Source organism: Labrus mixtus, chromosome 16 (genome assembly GCF_963584025.1).
Source record: "Labrus mixtus chromosome 16, fLabMix1.1, whole genome shotgun sequence".
Lineage (NCBI taxonomy): Eukaryota > Metazoa > Chordata > Actinopteri > Labriformes > Labridae > Labrus > Labrus mixtus.
Window position 1 is genome coordinate 13,723,857 of NC_083627.1, and position 14,026 is coordinate 13,737,882.

The following is a 14,026-nucleotide window of genomic DNA, read 5'->3' on the forward strand; positions in this document are numbered from 1 at the left end:
ACTTAATAAGGACACTTCCTGTGGCGGCCTTCAAAATAAAACATGTTGCTTACTCAAAAACAAAACTGAAGACAATTAGTGCCACTAAAATATTTTTATTTGCATCATCTTCCGTTCGTACACAACAAAAGTGACATAGGATTTAATTTAAAAAAAAAAAAGATCATAGACAGTTAATATGAATGTTTAAAGCCTGAGTGACATCACCCGTCTGTTCCTGCAGGGGGCGCTGGAGTCCCATCGATGGCGGTCTCCATGCTGGAATGCTGTCTCAGCCTAACTTTCAGTCAACCTAACGACAGGCTGAGGCGGGTTTTAAGCCTCCTGACAAACCGTTACAGCGCGCCTGCCTGTCAGTCAGGTCAGCTACACGCCTTATTGTGAATAACTCTTATCCTTCATCAAATCAAAACGGATGAGTCATCAAAACATTCACCGCCCGTACAGTGTTTGCCGATCGAGACATGAGATAATCAGACCTATTTTGTTTTTTGAGCCAGGCTGTAAACATGTTAATCTCTGCTGTAAAAACAGGCTTTTCAGAATGGGTGTGTATGTGACTTCCTGTGTTTCTGCAGCCAGCCTCTAGTGGACACTCCAGGAACTGCAAGATTTTACACTTCAGCCTCTGCTTCATTTTTCAACCCTGGAAACGCTTGGTTACCATTAGCTTGCATAAGCTGTGTGTTAATTAGCAAGCTAGCTAGCTACCTGAATTGTTTCATGTTGGTTGTTAAAGGTCTTCATGACATTGTTGTATTTACATTTTCTGATCAATTGAATATATTGAAATTACTTTTTCTGTTTCTCAGACCAGAATGTAACATCTCCAGGGGTGGGTCCAGACTTGTTTGAATGGGGCTCTGGCTTATGCAAGTGTGATGTGCGGCACAACACACACACAAATAAATATCAATTATTTCCCCGTCTACCCTCACCACAGTTTGAAGTACTTGAAAATGAATCTGCAAATTCCTGCTCCGTCTACCCAGCAACAGTTTTTATTTACATTTGAAGTCACACTGAAGAAAATATGCTTCACTGAAAAGAAAACTACGAGCAGCCGTCTTGGTTTAAACATAAGCCCTGCCTTCTGACAGGGCGAGAAGCCACAGTTTAGGGTTTTTTTAGGGGTGGCCAATCAGATTTCTAGGGGGGCCCGTGCCCCTGAAGGTGACATGTTGCGTTTGAGATGAAAGTCTTCCACACTGTGTTTGATTTGTATTTATTCTTTCTTCTGATTATTTGAGGAGAGGAGTTCACATTTATAAAAAGGCATTGGAACAATCCAGGAGGCAAACTTTCAGGAAGTGTCCTCTTTACCAAAGCGCTCCTTCTCTGTGATGCCTTCATGTTCCAGCTCGTTAAGTTATCATCTGCTGTCAGAATGTGAACACAACGCCATCTGGTGGTCAAAGAGCGGACCTGACTCTGAACACAGACCGGAATAAGTGATTCAAGATGGCGTCGACGTCACAGCTGATGTATTGGCTGAATCTCGATGTCCTCCCTAAACCCTGAGCCCTTACTGACTTTATTGAATCACCTGGAAAGTGATTGGGTGCGTTCGAATTGTCCCTCCTATCTCCTTTCACTATCCACTTTACCTTAACCCCGCGAAAACGTCATGAGGTCAAGGAAAGATGTTAGGAGAATTCATAAAGGACTTAGGGAAAGGCGATCTCGTTGCTCTGACAATCCGACCACATTTTCCACAAGGCGACGTCATTAACTGCGACGGACCGGCGGAGGTTAATGACGTTAGTCCGCCGTGTTGAAACTACAATGTTCTGAAAATGGACTACAAAAAACGCATCTACAAAACTTTCCCCTGTGCCTTCTTACCGGTGAAATAATCCTAATAACCACAAGGTTGGGATAAAAATAAAAGCAATATAGACTACCAGGCTCCGAGTAAGAAAAGTGAAACCATCACCTTCCTGTCAACTCAGAAATCAACATCAACATAAATATGATTGTATGAAATTCATTGTTACATTTATGCAGGATATAGCCTACACATTGGCTAATGTTTTAAGCATACAAATGTACAACTGCACAAAGCATTCTTAAGTGAATTAAATATGTTGAATAAAACATCATCTGATAAAAATGTCTCTTATCTTTTTTTGTGGAATTGTGGGGCGGCATATCTCATCTCCTTTTCGGTCCAGTGTATCCTATGCTAAAGGAGGTTATAAAGGAAGCATTGACCCACCTTTCCTTAACTTTTAGAGAATTCGAACGGCTCTTATCATGGCCGCCACTGAAATGCTTCCGGGGTTAAGGTAAAGTGGATAGTGAAAGGAGATAGGAGGGACAATTCGAACGCACCCATTGAGTGCATGAGGCTGCGAGGGCTCCAATGGTTAAATACAAATGGGACAGCACTTTGCAACTTCTCTGTAACCATGACTGCATGATTTCATGTAGCAAAATTATTTGCTTAACTTTACTCACTCACAGCCATGGCGCTTAGAAAAACTTCTACTCAATATAGGCCTATATATAAATGTCTTCATTGTGGGAAAAATAAAGGTTAATCTTATTTTATAAATATAACGGGACTAATATGCCCTCTGTCTCTCTTCTTTTTGCATAGACTTGCAAAGGAGTTCTGAATTAGCTGTAGTTGAAAATAAACTGTAAATAGAGCGTGATTTCACCTTCCTGTTTTTTTTACAGTCTCTACCTTTTTTCTGTTTTATGGTGTTTGTTTATCTTTTAATTGTTGTGGGCTTCCCTGGGAAATCATATGTTTCACGTCCCAATGCTATGAACTATGGGTCGTCCTGTGGTTTGTAGATTTTGTCTCAGCACTCCTTAAAGTGTTTCACACTGTTTTGAACTTCCCAGCCACCGTATGTTGAAGTTCATTAACGTTGAATGATATTAAAAAATACTCGTCCTGACGGTGGGTGGCGTCCTGTGACCTGAAGCACAGATCTGAGCAACCATCTTGGTGCGTTCACTGAACAATATGAGAACACGGAAACATCAGCTGCTCTCAAGTCAAACGTCTTTACTGACACGGTGGAGAACATTTAGGATCATCTCCTGATCATCAGACTGAACACTGAAGTCTCCAAAGTCACATTCATAAGGAAAATAAAACTCTTATTTTGAAAACTCACGTCAGGAAGTGTGCATGTTGTGTTTATTATATGTACAATAATGTACACAAATGTAAGCGAGGTCACACAAGAGACCAGTAGTAAGTCATGATAAAGAGGTATATCAGTGATTACAGTAGCACGTCATGTTTGGAATCACACACACACAACGCACATGCGCAACACACGCAACGCACACACACACGCGCAACGCACACACACTCTCTCTGTGTTAATGTGTGCTCTGCTCGTGCAGAGCTGAGAGAAACCTGTTTCCCTCCCTCTCTCTGTCGCACGTTCCATTTATTCAGAAGTGTTGAACACTAACGAGCTCAGATCGACCTGCTTGCCACGATTTCACCCGACAAACGGCGAGAGAGAGAGAGCGAGACAAGTGTTCGGACTTTATGATACGATCTGTTAATTTAACGATTGATGGATCCAAACGTACCAACGCTTTAAAAAAAAAAACTACAGATCGTTATTACATGTTCAACCAAAGAGAGAGAGAGAGGACGATCAACACTCACTCATACATTTGACCAAAAGTTAAAAATCAAAATCCTCGACACCAAATACTGCAGACAAAGTCCTACACACAGTTTGTGAAATACATTGGCAACATTTGAATAAGTGGGAGGAGCTTCAGTGGAGCGAGGGTTTCCCTATGAGATTTAAACGGCGTGCAACTTAAACCTGCATATCCATCGAAACATCAATCATTCGACAGTTTTATCGTCAATGAACCGACTGACACACTCCAGAGTTTCCCCGCAGGACAGCGAGGGAGCAAGAAGTGCAGCTTTAAGACATCGTCCAATTACAACACCTGTCGGCAAACACACACACACACACAGAACTGCGGCTGCTGGTCGACGGGATGTTCTTGAAGTGAGTTTGCTGTAAGACTTTGAGCATGATGGCGATGCGGATTTATTCATCCTGCGTGTTTAGAATCTAATCAAACTAACTTATTCAACCAAAGCTCTGTCCTCGTTCATTCAGAGGCTTCCTGTTGTTTTTATCGGTTACTCCTTGCGCTCGTAGGGAGACTTACCGGTTCCTCTGCTTCTGTGTGTGGAGAAGAGGGAGGAGCTCCTCTGCATGGCCCCGCCCTCTTCATGACCCCTCCCATTCATGGCCCCACCCTCCTCATGACCCCTCCCCTCCATGGCTCCTCCCTCTTCTCCACACATCCACAATATGTTGGAGAATTTAAACAGAGTGCTCACTGTTTGGTTTAAAATATAACGAGGATTGTATTGTTTTAAAACACGTGGTTGAGAAAAGTATGCCATATTTTGAAACACGCACTCCCACACGCGCGCACACACACACACACACACACACACACACAACACACACACACACACACACACACACACACACACACACACACACACACACGGGGAGCAGCAGTTCCTCCTCCTCGAGCCCTTAGAGAGAAATCAAAGTGAAAATCAAAGAGAAAGAAGAAAGACAGAAAGACATCCCTGACGTTTTCCAGAACAAATGAAGAAGCTGAACTTTTAGACTCTTTTTTTTTTTTTTTTAACTTAAATATAATAAAGATAAATGTTTTCTTCTCTCGGAGTTGGTCTCCGTCAGTCCTCCGTGGAGTCTGTGTCGTCGTTGATATAGTCTTCCTCTATCGGCGTGCTGCCGTTCTGAGTCCCCCACTCGTCTTCGTCGTACTCGATGCTGTCGTTGTCCTCCAGCAGCTCGTTGTCCAGCTCTCCTCCAGCAGGCTGCACGCCCGCTGCAGCTCCGTCCGCCGGCGGCTCGGCGGCCTGCTGTCCGTGCTGGGGTTCCCCCGGAGCGGGCGGGGCTGCAGCAGCGGCGTCCTGCGGCGCTGCGTAGCCTCCATTGTTGTTGGAGAAGGCGGCTCTGTCTCGGCTGTCCTCCTCCACATACACTCTCTGGTGACACATGGGACACGTGTCCTGGATGTACAGCCACTTCCTCAGGCACAGAGCGTGGAAGTAGTGGTGACACGGCGTGATGCGAGCCGACGTGGAGAACTCCTGGTAGCAGATGGCGCACACGTCCTCGATGTCCGTCAGCTGGTCACCGCGTACCTCCGGTAGCGAGTTGATCTTCTTGACGGCCGTGCGTCGGTTGATGAAGGTCTTCCAGCCATTCTTGGCCTGCAGGTAGATGTTGAAGTAAGCGTGCAGACACATCATGCAGGCGCGGATCTTACTGCCGGACTCGAACATCATCGTGTAGGCGCCGTTCCCAAACATGATGACGCCAAACAGGAACTCAATGATGTTTCCTGTGGAGCGCACGTAGTAGACGTAGTCGTCCAACTTCTCCCACAGGACGTTAGAGAAGCCGTCCGCCATGAAGAGTCCGTAGACGGTCAGAGACACGACCACCTGGAGGAGGGAGCGGGGACACGGGTTAGCTAACGGATACAAAGGAGGGCGGTGCGACAGCGAAAACAAACTGTGTCAAGCCCTGAGTGTGCTGCACATATCTAAACGAGCCATAGTTTAACTTAAAGAGCCCATATTATGCCATTTTTGGGGTTTGTATATTTAATCTATGTAACTACTTTTGTACGTTCACAATAGCTAAAGTCTGAAAAAAGTGTCTGTTTTCATGCACTGCTCCTCCTTGCTCCCTCTACGCTCTGAGTCCATCAGCTACACTCTGTTGAGCCCACACTGTTAGACCCCACGTGGGCCAAGTCTGCTCTGATTGGTCTGCTGATCCGCTCTGTCGTTATTGGTCAGTTGCTCAGCACGCTTCTCGGAAATTTCAACATGAGCTGCAGGGCTTGCCACAACGAGCCAATGGGCTTAGATCAGTGATCTCACACTGACAATGACGGCGCACTGACAAATTTTTATTGAGGGGGGCTAGAACCGAGCGTTACATGCGGCTAATGCTACAGCTAACAGGAGGACGTAGGAGAAGCCGCGTTTCTGCGGACTTTGAATTTTTGCACATAGATGTGCCTAAACATGCACAGGACACACACTAAAGGGCAAATAAAACCAGAAAAAGCATAATATGGGACCTTTAAAGACGAAGGGAAAGAGGAAGTGAAGAAAATCTACTGTCAACATGGACCTCTCGTCGTCACCTTGAGGCAGAGCTCCACGCAGAAGGCGGTGACCGCGAACAGCCACGTGTTGAGGGCGTAGTGATGCCAGAGGGCGTAGCTGAGCACCACAGGGAGCACAAAGAGCGCCGAGGACACCAGCAGGACGGGGAAATGGCGTCGAAAAGAGGAGACGTGGGAGGCGCTGAGTGACATGAGCACGGGGTCTGTCATGCCGTGGATGAAGTGCAGGATGGCGGTCAGCAGAAGGCACATGTTCCTGCTCAGACGGACCTGCAGAGCCAAGACAAATGTCACAGAGAACTCAGAGTGTTCAACACAGATTTCAAAAAGGTTGAGGGTAACAACTTCCTCCAGAGGACGATCTGTGACGCACACACCTGCTGCTCAGGTAAGAGATGTTGCCCTGAACTTTGACCTCTCAGCCAATTACAAGTTAAATTAAACCTTAAGCCTGCTCGACTTAAAGGTGAAGGTGAAAAGGTTCAAGACGTTGAAGCAACCTTTGTTTCCTGTTTCCTGTGACCTCGTAACTCTTCAAAATAAGAGATTAAAACAGGGATGATGTAACGTACCAGGCGCTCCTCGGGGTCCAGGCTGCTGAGGCCGGTCTGCAGAGCCAGAATGAAGAACAGAACCGGAGCGACAAAACCTAAACGCTTGTCCTCCTCCTCGGTGGAACCTGAAGGGTCAAAAGAGAAGAAGAAACAATGAACTTCATGAGCGGCCTTTATTTGATTCTAAAGCAACGAGCTCTGAGTGTTACCGATGAAAGCCAGGATGCTGAGGCCGAGGTAGTGTGCCACGGACGAGATGACGGCACTCATCCCCAGCACGGTGAGGGTGGAGTCACAGCCCGAGATGATCAGGTTACTGGTCAGATCCCAGAACACATCCCAGCTCAGCAGGTAACCCTGGAAACGGAACAGTCACACACAATGATGTGAAACTCTGACTTGATGTCACTCGGGCTCACTCAAATACGAAAAGACTGAATCCAGATGATTTTGACGCCGTTTTCACTGCTCCTTAAAGCTGCAGTCACATGATTACAGACTCTTTCCTCTTCGTCCTGTTATGACGATGCAGTCTGTACTGCAATCCTCTGGCTTTAAAAATCGTTTCTCTGACGGTGCTCGATCAGGCGGACATCCGGCCCGATGAATAAACCATTACAGAATCAGGATTAATGAAAAGATGCAGAAATATATAAATCGGTTTCACGAGTGTTTCTGATCTCACCTGTGAGTCCGAGCTCCCGTCTGTGGCCCCGCCTGTAGCGTCGCCGCTCTCCCTCCTCACTGCACGCACCACGTAGACCAGGATCAGCGCCTGTGCTGTGACCCGGGTCAGCCAGAACACCCGCAGCACATCGGGGAACCGGATCCTCTTCCAGGTGTCCTCGAGAAGCAGCTGCAGCCCGTAGATTCTGTACATGTGCCGGACCAGCAGGTAGACGTACCGGCACGAGTAGTAGAACCATTTGAGCCTCATGGCGAGGCACACGGCCGTGTTCAGAGCCAGCGCCATGCCCGAGAACACGGCCACCATTTGTCTGACGTCTGCAGGCAGCTCGATCATCAGCCCCCACAGAGGGATCATGATGTCCAGGACCACCAGCGCGGCGAACAGTGACTGCAGGTTGAGCAGGAACACGTAACCGATGCCGAAGACCAGCTGCACAGCGGCCATGCCCAGCCACAGCGTGGGCCCGTTCCTCGGCAGCAACCTGAAGCCCAGCGCCGCTTTGTAGTACGCGCTGTAGAAGTCTATGTGAGAGGTGGCGTAGTAGTTAAAGAGGACCGCCGCCATGCCGAGGAGGACGGCACAGAAGAGGGTGTAGAACTTGAACAAGGCCTTCTGGGAGAGCAGCAGCACCACACTGGAGACGAGGACACCTGGGACACACCAGAGACACAATCAATCAATCAGCAGAGACACAATCGCCAGAGACACAATCGCCAGAGACACAATCAGCAGACACAATCACCAGAGACACGATCGCCAGAGACACGATCAGCAGACACAATCACCAGAGACACGATCGCCAGAGACACGATCACCAGAGACACAATCAGCAGACACAATCGATCAGCAAAGACACAATCGATCAGCAAAGACACAATCGCCAGAGACACAATCAGCAGACACAATCAGCAGAGACACGATCGCCAGAGACACGATCAGGAGACACAATCACCAGAGACACGATCACCAGAGACACGATCGCCAGAGACACAATCAGCAGACACAATCGCCAGAGACATGATCGCCAGAGACACAATCACCAGAGACACGATCGCCAGAGACACGATCAGCAGAGACACGATCAGCAGAGACACGATCGCCAGAGACACGATCAGCAGAGACACGATCAGCAGAGACACAATCACCAGAGACACGATCACCAGAGACACGATCGCCAGAGACACAATCAGCAGACACAATCGCCAGAGACATGATCGCCAGAGACACAATCACCAGAGACACGATCGCCAGAGACACGATCAGCAGAGACACGATCAGCAGAGACATGATCGCCAGAGACACGATCAGCAGAGACACGATCAGCAGAGACACAATCACCAGAGACACGATCAGCAGAGACACGATCAGCAGAGACACGATCGCCAGAGACACGATCAGCAGAGACACGATCAGCAGAGACACAATCACCAGAGACACGATCAGCAGAGACACGATCAGCAGAGACACAATCACCAGAGACACAATCACCAGAGACAAAAAAATTGCATATTCTTCCTTTAAAGGCTTCATATGCAGTTTTTCACACTTAAATATATCAGAAATCAAGTATATCCTCTGAAAATAACTCTGTGAGTCATGACTGTCTACAATGAGTGTAACACCCGAGTCCCACTGTCTGTAATGTTTTCTGAGCTGTATCTACAGCGTGTTTATATGGATGGGACGGCGGGCTCCACATATAAATGTAGTTTAATTGAGGGACTAGAGAAAAGAAGAATAACATACTGTACTCACTGCTTAATTGAATGTCATGTTAGCGTTTTTAGATCACGGTCATTTCCTGTAAATTTACATGCAGTGTGAAGATACCAGCATAATAAAGAGCGCTAGCATTAGCATGCTAACACAACAGAGTTGTTTTGGTTTCATGCTGGTGCCTAAGGCTGCTGGATCAAAAAGTTGCATATTCTTCATTTAAAGTGATCAATACATGATTTAGAATTGCTCCAGTGGGTTGCTTTAGCGGAGAGACGGACTGAGAGATAATCTGACTTCTGATCAGAGTAAGAAAACAGAAACATGTCGGGGTAACGATGAGATTAAAAGGCGCAGAATTCACGTTGAAGACACGATGACCTGACTTTTGGAGGAAGGCGACTGTCGAGTGAAAGTGCAAAACACGTCAGAAGCAGAGACACTAACGGGTCAGATAAACTACTCCTCCTGTCAGCTTCCTACACGGGATGTCGTGATATCGAAACAGAAGACGCCCAAGCTAAGAGCCAGAATAAGAAACTGACTTGTTATTGTAGTACTTTGTATTGCTCGAGCTCAGGGAAACATCTTAGGCAGTAGATGGCTGTTTTCTAAACCTCCTAATATTCAAGTAGATGAACCAATGTGTTGCTAAAAATACCCGGATGTCGTCCTGATTCTGTAAAAACCTACAGCCTGCATCAGACCAGTCTGTTTCCCACAATGCAAAGCGGCAGGTCAGAGGTCGACATGACGGACAGCAGCGTCCATCGTAACAGAGGAAATAATCACAATCAGACCAAACCACACAAAGAGACCACCAGTTATCTTTGTTGATTGAGATGAGTCTCTCTCCAAGTGGACACTACACTGAGGCGCCGTTTGACGTCAGCTGGGCTGTTGTTTACTTCCTCATTTCAAGACCAGAAACCAGCTTAGTGGTGTATTGCAGAATAACCACGACTGGAGGTCAGAGGTCAGACTACAGTCCAACATACTATGTTTGATAATAGTTTAGAGGAGGAAGAAGAAAATCCGTCTGACCGCTCGAGCGCGAGGTGGAATCTTGTTTGTTTAGCATTTCGATGGATTCGGATGGCTCTTGGATTAATAAAGAAAGTGTTTAATCAGGTCAGGTGGCCAACCTTGGGGATCAACAGTTGCAGACAAACTCCTTCACACTGACTGAATAGACAAACACATTGACAACGTTTCTATTTGTACGTTTTCATCAGAGTGAGTTCAGTCAAAAGGTTAAAAGGTCACGACTTTGTGTTCTCCTTAAACATCACTCATCAGCCTGCCGTCAGGTGAACATGTCGGAGCTCTCTGTGCTGTTACTGCCCCTCCCCCTACCCGCTCAAAGGTCTGCACACTGAGAGTTGTATAAATTCAGAGTTGTTTGTGTGAGCAGAGCTTCGTCTAACCACGAGATAAAAACAGCAGAGATTCATGACCACCGGGTCAAAGGACGGGAACACGACTCAGAGACCGCCACGCTACGATCAGAATCAAATCTCTAATTCAACAAACTGTGAGCGGCTCCTCTGCTAAAGACAAACACACCCTTCTGTTTACCAACCCTCACAACACGTCTGACACAGTAAAAAAAAAAAGAAAAAAAAAAGTGAAGTTACTCTCGACTCGATCAACATTTCAGTACTGAACCATCTTAAAAACAGATTTTCTGAATGTTTGTAACAAAAGCTGAGAAACAAAACAATAAACTACCTTAACATTCCTACATGGGGAGACGGTAGCCTAGCGGTTACGTCCTGCGCCACATGTACAGAGGCTTTAGTCTGCTGTCGACCATGGGTTCGAATCCGGCCTCAGCCCTTTGCTGCATATTGTCCCACCCTCTCCCCTCCCAACATTTCAGCTGTCCTCTCCATCCATTATCTTTACCGCTCTTACCCGTTAGGGGTCACGGGGGGGGGCTGGAACCAATCGTAGCTGTCATTGGGCAAGGGGCAGGGTTACACCCTGGACTGTTCATCAGCCAATCACAGGGCTGACATACAGAGACAGACAACCAGCCACACCCACATTCATACCTACGGACAATTTAGAGTCACCAGTTAACCTAACGAGCACGTCTTTGGACTGTGGGAGGAAGCCGGAGTACCCGCAGAGAACCCACACATGCACGGGGAGAACATGCAAACTCACACAGAGAGGCTCCTGTCAGACGGGGATTCAAACCAGGAACCTCCTCGCTGTGAGGAGCAGTACTAACCACTGCAGCACTGTGCAGCCCTGTCCAATCTAGTAAAGGAAAAATGGTCCCAAAATGGAAATCTCATGATTTCATTATTATTAGAAATCGACCAGTCACTCACAGAAATACTGAAGCGAGAGAGTGTGTGAGAGAGCGAGAGACAGAGAGAGAGAGAGTGTGTGAGAGAGAGACAGAGAGAGTGAGAGACAGAGAGAGAGAGATAGAGAGAGTGAGACAGAGAGTGTGTGAGAGAGAGACAGAGAGAGTGAGAGACAGAGAGAGAGAGACAGAGAGAGTGAGACAGAGAGAGAGAGAGTGTGTGAGAGAGAGACAGAGACAGAGAGTGTGTGAGAGAGAGACAGAGAGAGAGAGAGAGAGACAGTGAGAGAGAGACACAGAGAGAGAGACACAGAGAGAGAGAGAGTGTGTGTGAGAGAGAGACAGTGAGAGAGAGAGAGACAGAGAGAGAGACAGTGAGAGAGAGAGAGACAGAGAGAGAGAGAGAGAGACAGAGAGAGATACAGTGAGAGAGAGAGAGTGTGTGTGAGAGAGACAGAGACAGAGAGAGAGACAGTGAGAGAGAGAGACAGAGAGAGAGAGTGTGTGAGAGAGACAGTGAGAGAGAGAGAGAGACAGAGAGAGAGACAGTGAGAGAGAGTGTGAGAGAGAGAGAGACAGTGAGAGAGAGAGAGAGACAGTGAGAGAGAGAGAGACAGAGAGAGAGAGACAGTGAGAGAGAGAGAGACAGAGAGAGAGACAGTGAGAGAGAGAGATACAGTGAGAGAGAGAGTGTGTGAGAGAGAGAGAGACAGAGAGAGAGACAGTGAGAGAGAGAGAGACAGAGAGAGAGAGTGTGTGAGAGAGAGACAGTGAGAGAGAGAGAGACAGAGAGAGAGACAGTGAGAGAGAGAGACAGAGAGAGAGACAGTGAGAGAGAGAGAGAGAGACAGAGAGAGAGAGACACAGAGAGAGAGAGAGACAGTGAGAGAGAGAGACAGAGAGAGAGACAGTGAGAGAGAGAGAGAGAGACAGAGAGAGAGAGACACAGAGAGAGAGAGACACAGAGAGAGAGTGAAAGACAGAGAGAGAGACAGTGAGAGAGAGACAGTGAGAGAGAGAGAGAGGGGAATGACATGCAGATTCAAACACGGACTGCCCGCTTTGAGGACAACAGCATCTGTACATGGAGCCTCCACACTAAGCACTAGGCCACCGACGATTTAAAAAAAAAAAAAAAAAATCTTGCAGAAACTTCCTCATCGATAGGCTCGTCTCGATACCAGAATGTCAAACGATATTCAGACCCGTTTGTCCTCGACACCCAATAATGGGAGCTTTCTGTTTTCATTATCAACCTAAACTGTGTAAAGGAGATTGCTTGCAATTTGTGATGAGTTCATTCAGTCCTTTCCTACCTGGTCCTAACCACCTGACTCTGGAAGTAGATGTAGTTTTGTTTTTAAGGTCGGTCGATCGATCGCCCCCCTCCATCACCCTGTTACACAATCTGTTTCCCCCCTCTCCTCTCCAGCTTTCAGGAGTTTGTCAGAAATATTTGATGGACTCATTCCTCTCCTACACACCTGTCACTTGCCTGATGAAATAAATGTACACTTAAATAATGTATCGTTTGAGAACAGGTGATGTCGATAAAAGTATTGAACCATACATATAACATAATATACCTTATTAAAAACTAATCAAAGATGAATCCACTGGGAACCTTGACGTCTTCAACAGCTGTTGTAACCAAGACAACGTCACTCACATTCTGCTGACAGTCAACACGGTCACTCTCGACACCGAAACACCGGCAGGGATACAAATATAAACATCTGTCAGACTTTACCTGACGTTAGCCGGTAGTTAGCGACTCGTTGACTTGTTGACATGAAATCAGAGCTGAGATAAACGAGTTAAGCTTGTAGTGATAGCACTGCTGCTCGGTAAATCGGCTTAAGTCGCTGTGACAGGTGACATAACTTCACGCTGCAGGTGAACGTCACGGCTAAACGTCAGGTAGCTAGCTGTCCGTGTGATGCAGCTGTTAGCTGAATGCGAGGCTCATTTGTCGGGACTTTTCATACACACCTGAGACTCTGACCAGCACCTTCCCCACGGCACCGGCCCAGCCCGAGCCGGGGTCGTAGTACGAGTTAAAAATGGCGTCGATAATAAAGATACAGGGGACTCGCAGAGCTACATCCAACACCGCCAAGGCCTGCTGGCCTATCCGGGCTTGAGTGGACGCCATGCGGCTGTAGTGGAGGGCTCACAGTCCTGGGGAGTCCGGCTTATCCATGAAACGTTAAAATAAGAGTTAGTCCTCTTTGGTTTCACTTTGCCTGCTGTTTATTAGAGAGCGCTGAACCTGCTGTCGTCCGCCATGTCCGCCAAACCTCCTGTTGCTTCTTCTTCTACTGTTGTATTTCGAGCTGGCGCTGCTTCCATCCGGAGCGCGTTACCGCCACCAACTGTCAGAACACGGTGTCGTTCAATGTCATGAGATATGTCGTGATTTAACTTCGTGATGATTCACAATAACTTAAATAGATTTTCTTTTCGCGTAGCTGTATTAAAATTACCAAAAACAAACTCTCGCTCTGAGTGGAATTCAAAAGTTGGACAGTTCTTCTTCTTTTACGGCAGACTAGA

At 47.0% G+C, this 14,026-nt stretch overlaps 1 protein-coding gene across 2 annotated transcripts; it reads right to left on the reverse strand.

The window, feature by feature from the left end:
* Positions 1-4,500: 4,500 nt before the first annotated feature.
* rnf139 (ring finger protein 139) lies at positions 4,501-13,889 on the reverse strand. 2 transcript variants are annotated; one of them, XM_061060167.1, is made up of 6 exons: positions 13,463-13,889; positions 7,429-8,084; positions 6,953-7,100; positions 6,762-6,868; positions 6,208-6,459; positions 4,501-5,494 (listed from the first exon to the last, which is right to left on the reverse strand). In XM_061060167.1, the coding sequence occupies exons 1-6, from the start codon at positions 13,623-13,625 to the stop codon at positions 4,718-4,720; spliced, it is 2,103 nt and encodes a 700-aa protein (XP_060916150.1). In that variant the 5' UTR covers positions 13,626-13,889; the 3' UTR covers positions 4,501-4,717. The 2 variants fall into 2 exon arrangements, with proteins under 2 accessions (XP_060916150.1, XP_060916151.1); XM_061060168.1 differs by lacking the exon at positions 13,463-13,889 and adding an exon at positions 10,896-11,266.
* Positions 13,890-14,026: the final 137 nt, after the last annotated feature.

Bases quoted from the DNA above. Each gene is read 5' to 3' on its own strand.
- rnf139 (XM_061060167.1), bottom strand. From the start codon at position 13,625: ATGGCGTCCACTCAAGCCCGGATAGGCCAGCAGGCCTTGGCGGTGTTG. The intron at 6,869-6,952 runs GTAACACTCAGA...TTGACCCTTCAG, and splicing joins CAGCATCCTGGCTTTCATCG to GTTCCACCGAGGAGGAGGAC. The intron at 6,460-6,761 runs GTACGTTACATC...TTGGCTCTGCAG, and splicing joins TGGACCCCGAGGAGCGCCTG to GTCCGTCTGAGCAGGAACAT.